This window comes from Notolabrus celidotus, chromosome 19 (assembly GCF_009762535.1).
Source record: "Notolabrus celidotus isolate fNotCel1 chromosome 19, fNotCel1.pri, whole genome shotgun sequence".
In the NCBI taxonomy this organism is placed as follows: domain Eukaryota; kingdom Metazoa; phylum Chordata; class Actinopteri; order Labriformes; family Labridae; genus Notolabrus; species Notolabrus celidotus.
The window spans coordinates 27,910,495-27,925,929 of record NC_048290.1 but is presented as its reverse complement, the minus strand read 5'-3'; the positions used below and the strand labels follow the sequence as shown (position 1 = coordinate 27,925,929).

General features: G+C 43.2%; 1 protein-coding gene across 3 annotated transcripts in view; it reads right to left on the bottom strand.

Annotated features, from left to right (window-relative positions):
- The window catches only part of sfswap (splicing factor SWAP), a 132,207-nt gene that overhangs the window by 36,372 nt on the left and 80,400 nt on the right, over positions 1 to 15,435 (bottom strand). For all 3 annotated transcript variants that reach the window (XM_034709750.1, XM_034709748.1, XM_034709749.1), the window contains exon 15: positions 991 to 1,448. In XM_034709750.1, coding sequence (XP_034565641.1) covers positions 991 to 1,448 — 458 coding nt within the window. The remainder of the gene's footprint in view (positions 1 to 990; positions 1,449 to 15,435) is intronic.

Below are 15,435 nucleotides of genomic sequence, written 5' to 3'. Positions count from 1 at the left end.
ACACTCGCTCAACAGCAGTTATGTTGCATTCAACATTTTCAATATGGTTACCCCTGACGATTGGCCTCAAAACAGCTCTTCAGAAACAGATGGGTGACGTCACAGATACTGTGTCCATTATTTATACAGCCTACGGTCTTGTCTTGTGCTTTTGATGTAAAAAGGAGGCTGGCTCACTGCAAACAGAATCTACCTACAGGAACAAATAAAGTAATCTTGAACCTTGAACCTTGAATTAACATATTTATAAATGCCCTTTTTGTTTGTTTCATTCAATTTGCAATCTTCATTGTTTTTAATATTCCATCCATGTAAGAGGAATCGGTATCTGTATCAGTAAAAATGCATAAAAAAGGATCAGTACAGTATTCAATTTAAGACTTTGGTATCACTCATCCCTACTGTGCAATTCAGAAAAAAAGAGGCTAATTAATCATAACATTGTGTGTCATTTTTACATTCATGGCGCATTTAATTGCAGGAGCATTAATTACAGACCTGCTTCTCAAACTAGGTAAGTCTTACTGTTTTTAATTTTTGAGCAGATCTACAGCTGGGTCCTGTGTAATGATATGAAATTATGACATCTTATTTTGAAAAACAGACTTTTATGCATTTAGATCAGTTGAAGTTTTCATAATGTACTAAGATTGAAGTTTAATTTCACCAGACACTTTCCTTTCTTGGCCCTGTTAAAATGAAGTTGATTCTACATAAATAATATAGGTCATCTTTCTGCACTAAGGTAGCATTAAAATAGTAAATAGCAGAACAACACATAAAACAGCAGAAGACATTAAAGTACTCTCTCCCTGGTGTGGAATCCATGGAGAAAAGCAGCGGAGGCCAATAAAGATCTGAATCTGGAGCTACACTGAGCAGTGTCAGAACTAAAGCTGCATTTCTCCTGCTGTATTGGAAATTTTAAGATAACAAGGACGAATAGGGAGGGAGGAAAATACAAATAAGATATTGAGCTTGGTGTCTTACCGGGACTTGCGGGATCTCCTGTAGGCACTGGGAAGGGAGTGTTTGTTCTTCGACCGTGACCTTGATCTTGACCTCCTCTTGTGTTTTTTCCTCTTCTTGTCTTTGTCCTTCGCTTTGCTCCTGTCCTTGTCTCTGTCTCTGTCTCTCTCTCTTTCTCTTTCTCTTTCTCTGTCCTTCTCCCTTTCCCTTTCCCTTTCTCTTTCCCTCTCCCTCTCCCTCTCCCTGTCTCTCTCCCTGTCCCGGTCTCTTTCTCTGTCCCGGTCTCTCTCTCTGTCCCTGTCTCTGGCTGTTCCTCTGGAGGTAGTGTGGGAGGATGATGAGGAGGAGGATGGGGCCTCTTTGCTGCGATGGGATCCTTGGTGCTCCATGGTGGGTCTTTGATCCTGAGGGTGAGTGAGTGGTGCAGAGGACACTTGAGGAGGTGTAGGGTCACACAGAAGAGACAGGGCTTCTTGGATCTGGAGACAAAGGAGGAAACGAAGAGCAACATTATCGGTGAGGGAAGACAGACACATGCATGCTTGACCTTTTCTCTAAACTGTTTTAAAAAGAAAAAGAAAACAATGTTTGATAATTATCTACTGTATTATCTGGAATATAAGTCACACCAGTGACAGTGGATGCAGTTTGTTTTTGGGGATCTCTCAGGGGGAAAAGGGTTAAACTGTCCTTCTGTGTGATGATTTCTATTGTATTCAGCAAAGTAGCCCAGTCTACTATTGTCTGTTGCTTCACCATGAGGAGTTTGTAGTCCTACTGGTGTGATAGTTGATCCTAACTTACAGTAACTTTGACTGTTCTGAGGCACAAACTGACCACCACACCTCTTCTGGCCACTTTTTCATTTCACATGAAGGAGTCTTTCAATCAAACCAGCACTCCACAAGGTGTATTTACTTCATAGTACACCAGTGTTTACTTTAAATGCACGATTATGACCAGAAACACTGTTGAAAAGTAGCACTGCCAACTTATTCCATGTCGCTATTTAACCTGGCTTGCTTTGCATGACGCAGCCTCCTGCTTCTTTTGAGCTCATTCTTAGGAACATAATAAAATATCTCTCTCTGCATTCTAAACTGTTATACTGGTTGCCAGTGTTGTAGTCGAGTCCCCAAATCCGAGTCCGAGTCGAGTCCTCAGTTCGAGTCCGAGTCTGAGTCCAAGTCACCAGAGAAAAATCCGAGTCCGAGTCTGAGTCAAGTCCTCATTACTTGAGTCCGAGTCCAAGTCGAGTCCTCACCGGTAATATCATATATTACAAGGAGGGCAGCCGTTTGAATCCTTTTGGATGTGTAGGAAACACATGTATTTAATTAACATTGGTGTTGGAGCTATTTCCATCATTTTATGTCATAAATATAAATTATTCTAATATATTCATAATCATTTTACTTTATGTCATTTATATGTTGTTTATATTAAGGGCAATGTCATGTGCATTATTATTATTTTATTTTAGTAAGCATTTTGATAGTTTGATGGTTTTCACCTGGATGGGCAGGTAAGATAGGAGGGGCGGACACAGGGAGAGGTGAATGTTGTTGTTTTTTTTTTTTACCAGAAGACATTAGAGCACGAGGACGCTACAGACTGTTTAATGAGAATCTATCTTGTTTAATATGACATCAGAGAATCTGAAGTTTTTACTGGACATTTGAAATGTGTCTGATCCTGTACGATCTGTGCGTAAATGCGCAACGCGCTTCTGTTGATGAGGGGATCGCTCAGAGATTCTGCTGCACTGGGATCACTGCTGGTGTCCAATAAACTCAGCCCTAACACTGTTAGTCAGAATGCTAACTAATCAAACAACTTAATAACTTTGGGTTAGTTATTTTAGTTGCTAATATTACCGTTACACTAACACAGTAAAGTGATGAACGGTCTCATGAAACTTTAGCATCTCTCTCACTTTTGGTTTCATCCTGTACAGATGTCTGTTAAAGTTTGAGCTGGTCTCTTTCCTTGATGGGTCTCTTAAATCTCCAACATGTCGCTCTGCTCTCGCTGCATTTACTGTGAAATCTTTGAAAGAAAAATGCACGGCTGGTAGCGTCTTTTAATCCTGGCAGACGTCACGTGAACGCACATGCAGGCGAACGCTTGTGTCCTCGCTCTGAACGGAATACATTTTATGAAACATACAAAATCTAACATGAACATTAAAACAGTCTGTATCAATATATAAGCCCTCCTCCTCCTCTCTATCATCCGGGTCCTTTTGCAGTCAATGCTCGAGTCCGACCCCAAGTCACGAGTCATCAGTGCTCGAGTCCAAGTCAAGTCCGAGTCATCAGTGCTCGAGTCCAAGTCAAGTCCGAGTCATCAGTGCTCGAGTCCAAGTCAAGTCACGAGTCATCGGTGCTCGAGTCCAAGTCAAGTCCGAGTCATCAGTGCTCGAGTCCAAGTCAAGTCACGTGTCATCAGTGCTTGAGTCCAAGTCAAGTCACGAGTCATCAGTGCTCGAGTCCAAGTCAAGTCACGAGTCATCGGTGCTCGAGTCCAAGTCAAGTCCGAGTCATCAGTGCTCGAGTCCAAGTCAAGTCACGTGTCATCAGTGCTTGAGTCCAAGTCAAGTCACGAGTCATCAGTGCTCGAGTCCAAGTCAAGTCACGAGTCATCAGTGCTCGAGTCCAAGTCAAGTCACGAGTCATCAGTGCTCGAGTCCAAGTCAAGTCACGAGTCATCAGTGCTCGAGTCCAAGTCAAGTCACGAGTCATCAGTGCTCGAGTCCAAGTCAAGTCACGAGTCATCAGTGCTCGAGTCCAAGTCAAGTCACGAGTCATCAGTGCTTGAGTCCAAGTCAAGTCACGGGTCATCAGTGCTCGAGTCCAAGTCAAGTCCGAGTCATCAGTGCTCGAGTCCAAGTCAAGTCACGAGTCATCAGTGCTTGAGTCCAAGTCAAGTCACGGGTCATCAGTGCTCGAGTCCAAGTCAAGTCCGAGTCATCAGTGCTCGAGTCCAAGTCAAGTCACGAGTCATCAGTGCTTGAGTCCAAGTCAAGTCACGAGTCATCAGTGCTCGAGTCCAAGTCAAGTCACGAGTCATCAGTGCTTGAGTCCAAGTCAAGTCACAAGTCATCAGTGCCCGAGTCCAAGTCAAGTCTGAGTCATCAGTGCTCGAGTCCAAGTCAAGTCACAAGTCATCAGTGCTCGAGTCCAAGTCAAGTCACAAGTCATCAGTGCTCGAGTCCAAGTCAAGTCACAAGTCATCAGTGCTCGAGTCCAAGTCAAGTCTGAGTCATCAGTGCTCGAGTCCAAGTCAAGTCTGAGTCATCAGTGCTCGAGTCCAAGTCAAGTCACGAGTCATCAGTGCTCGAGTCCAAGTCAAGTCACGAGTCATCAGTGCTCGAGTCCAAGTCAAGTCAGGAGTCATCAGTGCTCGAGTCCAAGTCAAGTCAGGAGTCATCAGTGCTCGAGTCCAAGTCAAGTCACGAGTCATCAGTGCTCGAGTCCAAGTCAGGTCACGAGTCATCAGTGCTCGAGTCCAAGTCAGGTCACGAGTCATCAGTGCTTGAGTCCAAGTCAAGTCTGAGTCATCAGTGCTTGAGTCCAAGTCAAGTCTGAGTCATCAGTGCTCGAGTCCAAGTCAAGTCTGAGTCATCAGTGCTCGAGTCCAAGTCAAGTCACGAGTCATCAGTGCTCGAGTCCAAGTCAAGTCACGAGTCATCAGTGCTCGAGTCCAAGTCAAGTCACGAGTCATCAGTGCTCGAGTCCAAGTCAAGTCACGAGTCATCAGTGCTCGAGTCCAAGTCAAGTCACGAGTCATCAGTGCTCGAGTCCAAGGCAAGTCACGAGTCATCAGTGCTCGAGTCCAAGTCAAGTCACGAGTCATCAGTGCTCGAGTCCAAGTCAAGTCACAAGTCATCAGCCCTCGAGTCCAAGTCAAGTCACGAGTCATCAGTGCTCAAGTCCAAGTCAAGTCACGAGTCATCAGTGCTCGAGTTCAAGTCAAGTCACGAGTCATCAGTGCTCGAGTCCAAGTCAGGTCACGAGTCATCAGTGCTCTAGTCCAAGTCAGGTCACGAGTCCTGCAAAACGTGACTCGAGTCGGACTCGAGTCTGAGTCCTGGACTCCAGTACTACAACACTGCTGGTTGCACTGGTATAAAAGGATAGAGCCTACTCTTTAGATGGAAAATAAGAGGTGTTAGAAGTGAGTCTTGTATATCAAATGTTATGGTACATCTCTGGCCAGTCAGTACAGAAGCACTCTCTCCTGTAGCATGGAAGTGACGCACATGGTAAGCTGTGTACAGAAGTTAGAGACTGTATTTCCAATACTACCATGACAATCTTTTCAAATATTTAAGTTGTATACATATATCAGTTTGTAGCAGGAGAATCTGAAAAAAAAAATATATATTAAGTTTACTTGAGGTGAGTAAAAGGATTTCTATAAGGAGAAAGCTGGCTAGAGGGAAAAAAGCAGTTATCTTTTCCCATCTGGTCATATTCATTAAAGTGCTCGTATGACTGTGATGTTAATTGTAATTTATGCTCACATTTAATGAAAAACAATATGTAATCTCTGTCTTTGTTCACCTTGATATTCAGCAGTATAGCTGTAGCTGTATAAAGGTTGTATGACTAATCATATGCGCACTAAAAAGGAGTCATTAGATTATAACAGAACACCTCTAAAATATTCGTACTCAGCTGATTGAAACTGTGTTGTTACATAATTTATGCGCAGCCCTCTGGCTATACACAGAGATACAAGTATCAGCTGTATGGTTCCTCTAATTAACCCCATGTGGGTCTGTCTGCTCGTTTTGGATTGGTCTAGACCTGGAAAGTGGATTAAGCATGACACTGAATCATCCAAGGTCAGGTTTTATCTTCCAGGGTAAGGCCTTAGATCACTTCTAAGGTCACTTGTGCTACATATGTATGCTTTTCTGCCAATAAAAAGCATTTGGATAAAGACAGGCACATTTTATATGTTAGCATTAGCATAACTGGTATGACTGCTCAATGGATAAGTTATGAGCATGGATGACAGAAAGGAAATAACTGCATGCCGGGACTTCAATCCCATCATTTCAATCACTTCACCTCTAACCTATCTGCTGACATTTGTAACATACAAAGAGAGAAGACAAAAAAAGGAGAGACACATGGTGATGAAAGAGGGAGGGAAATGAGACAAAGAGGACCAGGCTGGAAATAAATGCAGAGAAGAGAACAAGAGGACAGTCAAAAGGTAGTTAAAAAAAACAGGCAGGCAAGGATAGACAGGAAGAATATTTATTTTACTTTTCTATTTGCTCCCTATCTGGTGTTTGGGCTGAGGTAGAGATAATGAAATGATGGAAGTTAGGTTTGGTTCAAAATTAGGGCTGACACATGGAAGCTTATCCCAACACCAGGCTGTAAAAAAAGTTTACCCTTGCACACCTGCTTTGGAAAGATACAGGAGCTTGGGACAGTTAGAGTAGTAACAATAAGAAGTTAAGAGAGGAAGGAGAAGAGCAGCCCTGCAGTAAGCAGTGTGCTGTGTGCATGTGATTGAGGAATAGCAGAGATATTCTATTATTTAGTAAATTCCTGGTTTATTCCTGTTAATTCACATAAATTCCTGTTAATTCCCATGGAAAGTTTCCAACCCTAGACATATCAGGTGTTGAAGAAAACCAATAGATTCACAAGTTCTCTTCCTGTGTGCCAGCAGCTGTGTGAACTGGTACAACCAATGACACATTTGGAGGTCAGCCTTAGAACCAAAATACCAGTTGCTCTGAAATCCTGTCGGAATTCTGTAAAATTCAGTCCACTGTTGGAATGGTGATTCTGTCGACCAAAAACGGACATTTTGAAAGTGGTGACACTTTTAATTCAGTGTTGAAGGCTTACTAGCTCGACTGAGTGAATAGAACAAGGTCTACTGGGATCAAAGGTGTAAGACTGACATAAAATGATCATTATCAGACTGAAGGTGGCTGCAAGGTCCGTGTTTGAAAAGATTTTTAACCATGCTGTAACATGCTTAAACTCACATGGAGGATGAAGGTTGGTGCAGAAAACCAAAAAAAAATGTCTTTTCATGCATTCTCTTTCCTTTAAAGCTGGGGTTGGTAGTCAGATTTAGATACACTTTTTGTTATACTGGTTAAAACGATCTGTATGTCCTGATGGTAATCATTACATGATGTGTTCTTAAAAAAGAGTGAACAAAAGCTGCTATCTACAGCCGGAGTAAACCTGGGAAAACACCAACCAATCACCGTTTTTTGGCTCCCCAAATTTTAAACCAATCAAATCCCCTCCAGCTGTTCTGCCCTCCTCCTGCGCGTACATTTCCCCGGCGTGCACTCCTCCGAGTCCCCGTCTCCTGCCTCTGCTTCCCCTGACTCTATTTACTGCCCCTCTCACTCGTCCTCGGGCCTGTCCCCTCTGACCTGATGAGGTGCTTTGCTCAGGACTGTAGTCCGGATCAGAGTCTAAAAAGCTTTCACCAACAAGCAGAATAATTAATGACGTTCAGTAAGTCCTACAGAAAATATATATGTATTGTAGCGTCCGTCCGGACGCTGTAGTGATGACGAGCCGATTCGTGAACACGTTGAGCTTTAATAACCGGTCACTGTCGGCAGTGATCACGCCAACCAACAAAAGAACAATCAATGTTTGAATGAATGAAAAACTTCTCCTCTTGTCTCTCCTCTCTCCCACTCGCACACTCTACACCTCTCCTGATGCCTTCACTGACCGTCAACACTGTAGGAATTAAGAGCATCTTCACTGAACAGGTTTAACAAACAGTAGAGCTGTTACAGTATTATATATGTGTTATAACTTTTCTCCTGATATCGTGTCACCAGTACAACTGGATAATGCTAGCATGATAGTTGTGAGTACTAACAGCAGCCATGTTTGTTTGTGTTTTTAACTTTCACTATGAGAATGTTTTGGTGAGGACCGGTTTTGAATCAGTCACCATCATATGATCGAGAATCAGCGGCGCTCGTGCATGTGAGCGGGGGGGGGGGGGGCGTCGTTTTGGAGGAGCTCTGAGGGAGGAGGGGAGGGGTTAGACGGAGTCATGAGGAAAAGCTACATTCAAATTCATGCTGGTTTTCCGAGACTACCAACCCTAGCTTTAAAACCTTACTGCTCAGGTCAGAAAGCTTGTTGTTTTTGCAAGTTGCCATTGGTGGGGTCTAGAGCTACTATCACAACCTGAGTTTGGGAGAAGGCTCTAACTCTCTAACTGCTGTCTAAAAAAATTAATAAGAAAAGCAAGAGAAACACAGCACTGAAGAGTTTCTAACAAAAGCAAAGAGGCCTGTAAGGCTTACTTGGCGGGGGCTGTTTACTCATCAAAGCTCACCATGGCTGCTGTGGAGCTGTCACATAAACAACATGATGAGCATGAAAGCACAGTGAGCTTATATCAACAAGTCCAAGTCAGCCAACTTTACATAGATGAAATAGCATCAGCATTCATATCTAGTTCCAAACCTTTGTAAACCCCAGTATACTGTACTATCTGCAACTCTTTTATCCAGTCCTCAAAAACACAGCACCCATCTACACAATGTTGCTGCCAGAATATTCTCCAATATCAGTAGTTTTTCCTCAGAGACTTTAAGGCTTCAAATTCTGGCAACATTTGTTCCTCAAAGTTCTTCTCTTCAACAAGAAATCATTGCACAATGTTTCACTTTTCTGCTTGTGTGAAGTAAGCGCCTCAAATCAAAGAGAGAAGATCAGACAAATCACATCGATCTCTACAAGCTCTGAGCTGCTGCAAGCCTGAAATCAGGGAAACTCTATTAGTTTCTTAGATCCCAACTTCTGTTGTGGCTTTCCATATTAGCCATTTATCCCATATTAGCATTCACTCTAAGGGCACACTTAGACTATAGAAATCCATACTGTGCCCAATCCCATTTCACGCTGAAGTCCAGTTTGTTAGACTAATGTGGGTTCACTGCACCATGCTCACGGCCAAATTCCACTGGATCCGTGTCTGGTCCGTCTCCAATCCGTCATGGCATATGATAGTTTTCTAATCTAGTCAATGTGTTAACTCCCACTGGATCCTCTCTGTTGTGTTCCGACTAAGCGGCAACCTCCGGTCTCAAAATGTGAAGCCCATGCGGTTTTGTTACATCACAAAAATATCCGGTCTGTCACGGAGTCAGAGCTCTGAGCTTGTTCAGCCCATAGACTGTATAAAATACAACTCAACCCCTCCTCTGTTTTTCATTACCTGCACACATGTGTGCTAGCAAGGAGCTTAGGAGGGAGGCATGCTAGTTGTAGGCTGTCTTAATAAACACAAAGGTCGGTTTTACTCCCCACGTCTGCAGATTTGAAGATCTAGTGGATGATTTTTATTTATCATCGAAAAGTGATAGCGCTAGTTAGCATAGCCACATAGCTACATGTTGTAGCTGTAGCTGTGTACCAAGACACACGTCTACATACTGACGAATAAAACAACAAGAAACACTAAATCTGTGACCAATCCTTCAGAAAGGTCCTGCTGCCTTTCTGGTAGAGGTCGGTTTTACTCCCCATGTCTGCAGATTTGAAGATCTAGTGGATCATTTTTATTTATCATGGATAAGTGCTAGCGCTAGTTAGCATAGCCACATAGCTACATGTTCGCAGCTGTGTACCAAGACACACGTCTACATACTGACAAACAAAACAACAAGAAACACTAAATCTGTGACCAATCCTTCAGAAAGGTCCTGCTGCAGGCGCCTCTCTGTCAGGATCAGATTCTGGATCAGATTCAGAGGGTTGAAGTAACGTGATCGCTGAGCAGCCGTGTATATTCAGCCAACATGTAAACATTAGATCAACGTGCCGGAGAGCCGAGGCCACATCCACTTCCTGAGGGGGCGTGGTCAGAGAGAAAACAGACTGTTCTGAGGAGGACTGAAGAAGAGGGTTTTTCAGGCATGCCAAAATCTGATTTCAAAGTGTTTTTTTGAGCATAAACTTTAAAGACATGTTTTGGGGACCTCTTAGACCAATATATATTGATGAAAAAAGCGTGATATGTCACCTTTAATAAACATGTTTATAGCCTGGTTCAAAAAATGGCATCGGTCTACGTAGCTTTTTTCTACCGCAACGGTTCAGAAGATATTAAGATTTAGAGTTTTTGCCCAAATAAGGACATGACTGACTTGAACACATAGCCGTTGGCTAGGAGGCTCAAACCCCGCCTCTTTATGTCACACTCTTTTGGATGAGTTCAGCATTTCCAATATGGCTCCCGCCGACGATTTGCTTCAGAACAGCTCTCAGGAACAGATGGGTGACGTCACGGACACTACGTCCATTATTTATACAGTCTATGGTTCCGGCTGAGTCTCTGATCTGGCACGCCTGAGCTCTCTGGATCAGATATGCGAGACTTCTATTTCAGATGACAGAGCATCAATCTGCACAGAGCAGATTGAGCAGGGAAAGAAGTCAGGAATACAAAATTCAAACATCCAGTTCATTTTCCCCAGATTGTTTTTCACTTAACTACAACAAACGTCATGATGAGTGGAGCCAAGCCTGGAGTCATCAGGTCAGAGGTTTGGTGACTCCAGCTGTCCAGCGGTCCTGCTCCGTGCTGTGTTCTGAAAACGCAACTGGCGGGGCCAGGCCTGGAGCGATGGCCTGGGGTTATGGCTTGGAGTCAACAGGTCAGAGGTTTTCAGAGGCCAATAAAGACAATAAGGATAAAGAGAGGAGTCGGATAATCGTTGATTTAGTAATTACCGGCTAGCTGTCCGGCAGACTTTTCCATGCTGTGTTCCGAAAATGCAACCGGTGGGTGTTGACGGACAAGAGAGCACGGAGCCAGACCGCCGCTGATCGGAGACAGACCAGGCAGAGGTGAAGTGTTTACTCAAAACTTGGAGAGACAAATATTCAGAGTCAGCAGGATAAAACAAGGAACTCTGAAGTCTTTTGGAAAATCTATAGCTAACTTCATGGTCATGTTGGTTACATGATGACATAAAGTCATGCGTGTGTCGCATGAAGACATGTTGAGGATCAAACCATGCTCAGTCCTCAGATTTTGCATGTGCAGGCCAGTGGGGGACTGGGGAGGGGGGTACGAAGAAACTGGGCCCTGTGTGGATGGAAACTCCCTTATTTAACTGCTCAGTTCCAATAGCTTTTCTCTGTAAAGTCTTAAAGACACATTTTACTTTGTAGGTTGAGCAACAACTCACACAGTTCTCCATTTCTGCTGCCCTTCAGAAGCCAACAAACTGAAGGGTGGTGGTTCAGGCTTCGGCAGAATTCCCACAACATCTGGAGAAGAGCGACAGAGCTGGCACAATGGTGACAGGAGCCTACCCACAACCACCTGGCCCAACAGGAGATAGGCCAGCACATCACACATCACATGAGGAGCTGACATGCAACATCCATCACACCGACAGGCAATCTACACATCAAATGGCCACCACCGAGTCTTATTTACACTATAAAGTCTTCTCGCCTTTTGTGTACGTGGTTAGTATGGCCGACAAAAAAAGGTTTTAAAATTTGCATTTGGTGCGGTGTTCCTTTTAAACTTCACAAGGGAGACATTTGAGAGCGTGCTTTATCTCTGGGAGGCAACACTACAGAGGACAGGGTGAATAAGTGAGGGGCGGTTTTCTTTGGTACAAATTTGAATTTCCTTTTCTTTTCCTTTTTTTTTTCCCAGTTTTATTCAAATTTCCAATCAATTCTGCAGCCACACTTGAGTGGTCTTAAGAATTGATTATAGAACATCCTTCTAATATCCCAGCTTCATATACGTGCAAAACAAATGCTCTGAGATCGTTCAGATTTGACCTTTTTATGTAACGATCGCATTACCCAGAGATTTCTTTGAAATCATTTCAGATAATGCTCAAACACACAATATTGCCAAAAAGAACTTGTTGGCACACGTTAAAATACTGGGATACATTCTACTAAAAAATCCTCATCAACAACAGTCAAAAACTGCTCTCCTAAGGTTGCCAAAAATAGATTCCTCTACCTTGTGCCCTCGAAATAATATCTTCAATTAATTTCCCAGAGTGCTCAGCTAAGAAGAAAGTGTACCATCCATACTGTTGTCAATATGTTGGAGCATAAAGGTTTTAAGAAATTACAGACATGACAAAAACAGATGTCTGCTGTTTAAGTAATACAAAACACTAACCTACAGCAACATTGTCAACAATTTTAAGATCTTCAGAAAGATTCCATCTTCTCCATTCTGAGTAAGGGGAAAGATGCTGGGCCTCATCTATAATGAGGCTGAATGGAAGTGGAACATCCTTCAAAATCCAGGGGTAATGCTTCTTATTTAAGGCACAGAAGTTTATTGCAAGCTGCTGTCAGGTTAAGCACAGATTAAATTTAATAATAACACGGGATTAGGGATGTAATGATTAACCAGTTTCACTATTAACCCTGCTTTAAAATGTCACGCCTATTTAGTCAGGAAGGCTCCACTTCAGTGAGTGTTTTTGTTGCTTGTCCCAAATACAGACCAGTACATGTTTGGTACAACCTGCACGGAGCAACAATAAAGTTACACCTGTGGTATACCAGCAGAGCATAGCATGCTGTGCATATCAAGAGAAAAGGGAAGCTGTGCTACAGTAGCTTAACTATGACAAAGGGACCAATCAGTGAGGTTTTGTATTCAACAAAGAAGCAAGTTAAGTTTGCACGAGGAGCATTTGAGGATCAGCGATGTCTACAACGTGGAGTTTCTGTGCAGCTGTGTCGCTCTTTTTGTTCCGTTTGTTTTCACTATCGGGAGTTTGCACTCCTACTAGCTAGAGCAGGGGTTCTGAAACTTTTTGGAGCCAGGGACCCCTTACAGGTGAGAAAAATGTCCATGGCCCCCTCATAATTGTAACACAGATTAAGCACATTAGTGATGTGTCATGATCAAAAGCTGCGGCTCTGAGAGTCGATGCTTTATAGTGAATCAGAAGAGCCGGCTCACATCGAGAGAGAGCTGGCTCCCAGTTTTTTCCTTTCCCTGCTTAGCTCTCACAGTGCTCAGCCCCAGCTCTGCTCACAGCAGAACTTTGTTTTGATTAGTCAGCATGGTGGCCATGCGGCCAATCACATGTGAGGATATAGGATACAGGTGATGGAGGGGAGGCTGTGTATCGTGGCTTTGTCTGTTCATTCAAAAAGAGTCTTCTTGAAGACCGGGCAAATACTCACTGAGAGGAGAAATCGGATCAGCCCATCCAAACTGAGGCATCGGATTTTTCTCAATGCCAACCTGAGGACATTAATAATGTTTGCTCCAGTTTGGTTCTGGTTCTTTGTGCTTGAGTTTGGTTCTGGTTTTGGTTCAGTTTGCTTGAGTTTGGTTCTGGTTCAGTTCTGGTTTGGTTCTAGTTCAGTTCTGGTTCGGTTCTGGTATGGTTCTGTTCTGTTCTGGTTCGATTCTGGTTCGGTTCTGGTACATTCCGGTATGGTTCTGGTTTGGTTCTGGTTCGGTTCTGGTTCGGTTCTTGTTTGTTTCTGATTGGGTTCGGTTCCGGTTCGGTTCTGGATCAGTTCTGGTTCGGGTCTGGTTCGGCTCTGGTTCGGTTCTGGTTCGGTTCTGGTTCGATTCTGGTTTGGTTCTGGTTCGGTGCGGTTCTGGATCAGTTCTGGTTCGGGTCTGGTTCGGTTCTGGTTCGGTTCTGGTTCCGGTACGGTTTTGGTTCAGTTCTGGGATGGTTCTGGTTCGGGTCTGGTTCGGTTCTGGTTCGGTTCTGGTTCGATTCGGTTCTGGTTCTGTTCTGGTTCAGTTCTGCTAGGGTTCTGTTTCGATTCTGGTTCGGGTCTGGTTTGGTTCTACTTCGGTTCTGGTTTGGTTCTGGTTCTGGTTGAGTTTGATTCTGTTTCTGTTTGCAAGAGTTTGGTTCTGTATGCTTAAATTATTTCTGGTTCTTAACCTTACCCTAATCCTAACTAACCCTAACCCTAATCACAACCCTAATCCTAATCACAACCCTAATCCTAACCCTAATCACAACCCTAATCCTAATCACAACCCTAACCCTAACCCTAATCACAACCCTGACCCTAAACCCAAACCCTAATCACAACCCTAATCCTAATCACAACCCTAACCCTAACCCTAATCACAACCCTGACCCTAAACCCAAACCCTAATCACAACCCTAATCCTAATCACAACCCTAATCCTAACCCTAATCACAACCCTAACACTAACCTTAACCATAACCCTAATCAAAACCCTAATCACAACCCTAACCCTAATCACAACCCTAACCCTTATCACAACCCTAACCCTAATCACAACCCTAACCCTAATCACAACCCTAACCCTTATCACAACCCTAACCCTAATCCTAACCCTATCCCTAATCATAACCCTAACCACAACCCTAACCCTAATCATAACCCTAACCCTAATCATAACCCTAACCCTAATCATAACCCTAACCCTAATCATAACCCTAACCCTAATCACAACCCTAATCATACCCTAACCCTAATCACAACCCTAACCCTAATCACAACCCTAACCCTAACCCTAATCACAACCCTAACCCTAATCACAACCTTAACCCTAATCACAACCCTAACCCTAATCATAACCCTAACCCTAATCACAACCCTAACCCTAATCATAACCCTAACCCTAATCATAATCCTAACCCTTATCACAACCCTAACCCTAATCACAACCCTAACCCTAATCATAACCCTAACCCTAATCACAACCTTAACCCTAATCACAACCCTAACCCTAATCACAACCCTAACCCTAATCACAACCCTAACCCTAATCACAACCTTAACCTTAATCACAACACTAACCCTAATCCTAACCCCATCCCTAATCATAACCCTAACCACAACCCTAACCCTAATCATAACCCTAACCCTAATCATAACCTTAACCCTAATCATAACCCTAACCCTAATCACAACCCTAACCCTAATCACAACCCTAATCCTAATCACAACCCTAATCCTAATCACAACCCTAATCCTAACCCTATCCCTAATCATAACCCTAATCACAACCCTAACCCTAATCCTAACCCTAGGATCAGGGTGAGAATAGTTTTGTAAAAGAATAAATTCACAAAATTGGGCATTATAAGGCTTCTCACAAAAACACCGTACGTAAAGGGTTTTCAACACAAACCATTAGTTTTTGCAAAGTTAAGGTAAAACATACGGCTACAAAAGATCCTACATTAAGAGCCGGCTCTTCTTTGGGAGCCGAGTCAAAAGAGCCGGCTCTCTGAAAAGAGCCGAACTTCCCATCACTAAAGCACATGCTTACTACCATTTGCACTCTTAGTTTCCCTTGGAACTATTTGTATTGTAAAACGTATCAATGTAAATACTTCAGACCTGTACCATAGTGATAAACAGATAACACTTCAATTTGAATCAAGTAAATACCACTTGGATCCTTTAAAACAGAGGGTCATTTCATTCCTTC